The sequence below is a fragment of the Palaemon carinicauda genome, chromosome 3 (genome assembly GCF_036898095.1).
Source record: "Palaemon carinicauda isolate YSFRI2023 chromosome 3, ASM3689809v2, whole genome shotgun sequence".
Lineage (NCBI taxonomy): Eukaryota > Metazoa > Arthropoda > Malacostraca > Decapoda > Palaemonidae > Palaemon > Palaemon carinicauda.
The window spans coordinates 11856832-11859331 of NC_090727.1; the positions used below are offsets into that span (position 1 = coordinate 11856832).

The 2500-nt window shown below is 36.1% G+C and overlaps 1 protein-coding gene across 1 annotated transcript in view; it reads right to left on the reverse strand.

Annotated features, from left to right (window-relative positions):
• Positions 1-2142: 2142 nt before the first annotated feature.
• Positions 2143-2500, reverse strand: part of LOC137630725 (uncharacterized protein MG328-like) — a 597-nt gene continuing 239 nt past the window's right edge. The window contains exon 1 of the mRNA XM_068362351.1: positions 2143-2500. This exon is cut by the window's right edge and continues 239 nt beyond it. Coding sequence (XP_068218452.1) covers positions 2143-2500 — 358 coding nt within the window.

The window sequence follows — 2500 nt, forward strand, 5'->3', positions numbered from 1 at the left end:
GGGTTTGAGGGGGGGGGGGGGGTTGCAGGGGGAGAATAATGTCTCCTAATCAGCTTCAAAGGTTTTGCGTTGGAAGGAATAACTTAATTGTTATTGTAAATGTGTGTGCGTGGGTGTGTTTGTGCAAGGCTAACACCTTGAACACAGTCGATTCCTAATGTTGCATCTTTTGATCTTTTCTAGACTTTAGTAGATCTATAATTTAGGAACATGTATTTGGAAATTCACATTTTATAACAACGGGGAAATAATATAGATATTATAACACAGTAAGCAATAAATGACTCATTATAAACAAAATAAAAATATTGACGTTTCATAAATCGAAGGATTCGAGTGACAGATGAGCAGCGTTGCCAAATTTCCTCCTGACACCTTTATTTCCCTTAATAACACTGATACTACATTAGAAATTTCATTTACATTTGGCAACAAGTGAGACTAATTAAAAACTACGCTTTAGCATTATAGGGTATATATGGGATTTAATTCTCAGAAATGAAACGTAATTGTCTAAGCAGATTTATGTGTTGAGAGAGAGAGAGAGAGAGAGAGAGAGAGAGAGAGAGAGAGACTAGGCCTATGCTCTATTTGAGAGATTGGTTGTCTTTTACTATATTTAGCTGCCTAATACGATGCCGGGATCATGAAAGCCTTATTTTCCTCTAGGCGTTTAAGGGGCGCTCATGAATAGAAGTAGGAGGAGACAGTGACAATGCCCTAGAGACTGACCATATACACATATGATCAGCGCCCAAGTCTCATCTCCACTCAAGCTAGGACCAAGGAGGGCCAGGCAATGGGTGTTGATGACTCAGCAGATAGACCTATTTGAATCAGATGTTTCCCAGAAAGTTTCGTTCAAAATTCATTTCATTTATTCACGAAACTGGGATTCTACTCTCGGAAATCATTAGTGAAGAGAGAGAGAGAGAGAGAGAGAGAGAGAGAGAGAGAGAGAGAGAGAGAGAGACTTTTCTATAGACCTAAGTCCATCATCTCAACATAAGCTTCCACCATGATTGGTCTACATACAGACATAAGATTGCCCCTACCTTCGGCCTCTGCTCTAAATCTAAACTATTGATAATGAAATACGAGTCTCAAACTACAGGTCTCAGGAAGGATGGATTAGCTTACAAAACGAAAAAAAATTAGAAAATCTAATAACAATGAAACACCATATTTAAGTATAGTATTTACCAGAAAGTTTCGTTCAAAAATCTGTTCGTTTGATCATGAAACTCCTGAAATAAAGTTTATTTTGCTAATATTATATTAATTTCCATTTGCGACTTCAGGAAGACCAATAAAAATTTCAATGTTTCTCTTTATATTAGTTCATTTAATATACTTCTATTGTTGTATTATTATGAGGATTTTCGCTTGGTTTCACCATTCATTTATATAATTTTTGAAGTAGGAGATCATAAATGATGTATTGATTTAAGATTGGTTGTATTAGTGAACGAATGTTTTAGAAAATGATCAATACAGAAAGAAAAACTTAATTTTCTGGTGTCTACTCATCAAATTTCATTGTTTTTCGTCCCATTTGACCAGTTATTACAAAATGACGTAAACAAATGTTCAGTTGTCAACAAAATCCTAATTAGTAGTAATTAGAGTCACTTAATTTCATTTAATTTATCTATTCGGCATTCATTAATTTATTTGAAAGAAATATGGGGTGTTTATCAGCGTTCTCTCTCTCTCTCTCTCTCTCTCTCTCTCTCTCTCTCTCTCTCTCTCTCTCTCTCTCTCTCTCCTTATTTCATCACACTGCTTTTTCAAGTCGCAATTTAGCTTTTAGACTAATTAGGATTCCGTCTTGTCCCTGTGAGTTTTACATAGGCTGTTAATTCGGGATATTTAGTCACAGTAGTTGTTAATTACGAATGGCCTCATAGTTATTTCATTTTCTGTTTCAAAATGTAATTTGGATATATATATATATATATATATATATATATATATATATATATATATATATATATATATATACACTAACACTCGTGATTTCAATAAATATAAATATCAACCAAATGACATTTAATTCCGAATTCTATCTTGGGAATATATATCCACTGGGATTCATTCTATGGTAATAGCATCTGGCTGGACAGAGATTCGAACCCCTGCCTAATCAGCCGAAATTGCAATTTCTAAACTTGACCTGTCAAGTCTCACTTTCCTCGTTCCAGGTCTGCTCACTTCTTTCTTCTTATCTCTCCCTTCAAGTTGCTCCTCGAGTGAAGAGATGATCTCATTTGCCGCAAGTAGCTCGTCCTTCAGACCAACATTTTCTTTGGTGGTTTGGACGATCCTGTCCTCTGCCCTTCGCTCACCAGAGCTTAGATGGCAGACACGTTCCTTGAGACTATCTCTCTCCTTGGCAATGGAAGCCATACTCTTCTTTAGTTTGCCATTCTCTCCTAAAGCCCTAGACAGCTCATCCTTCGCCCTACGGGCTTCTTTCTTGGTGTCTTTTAACTCATTT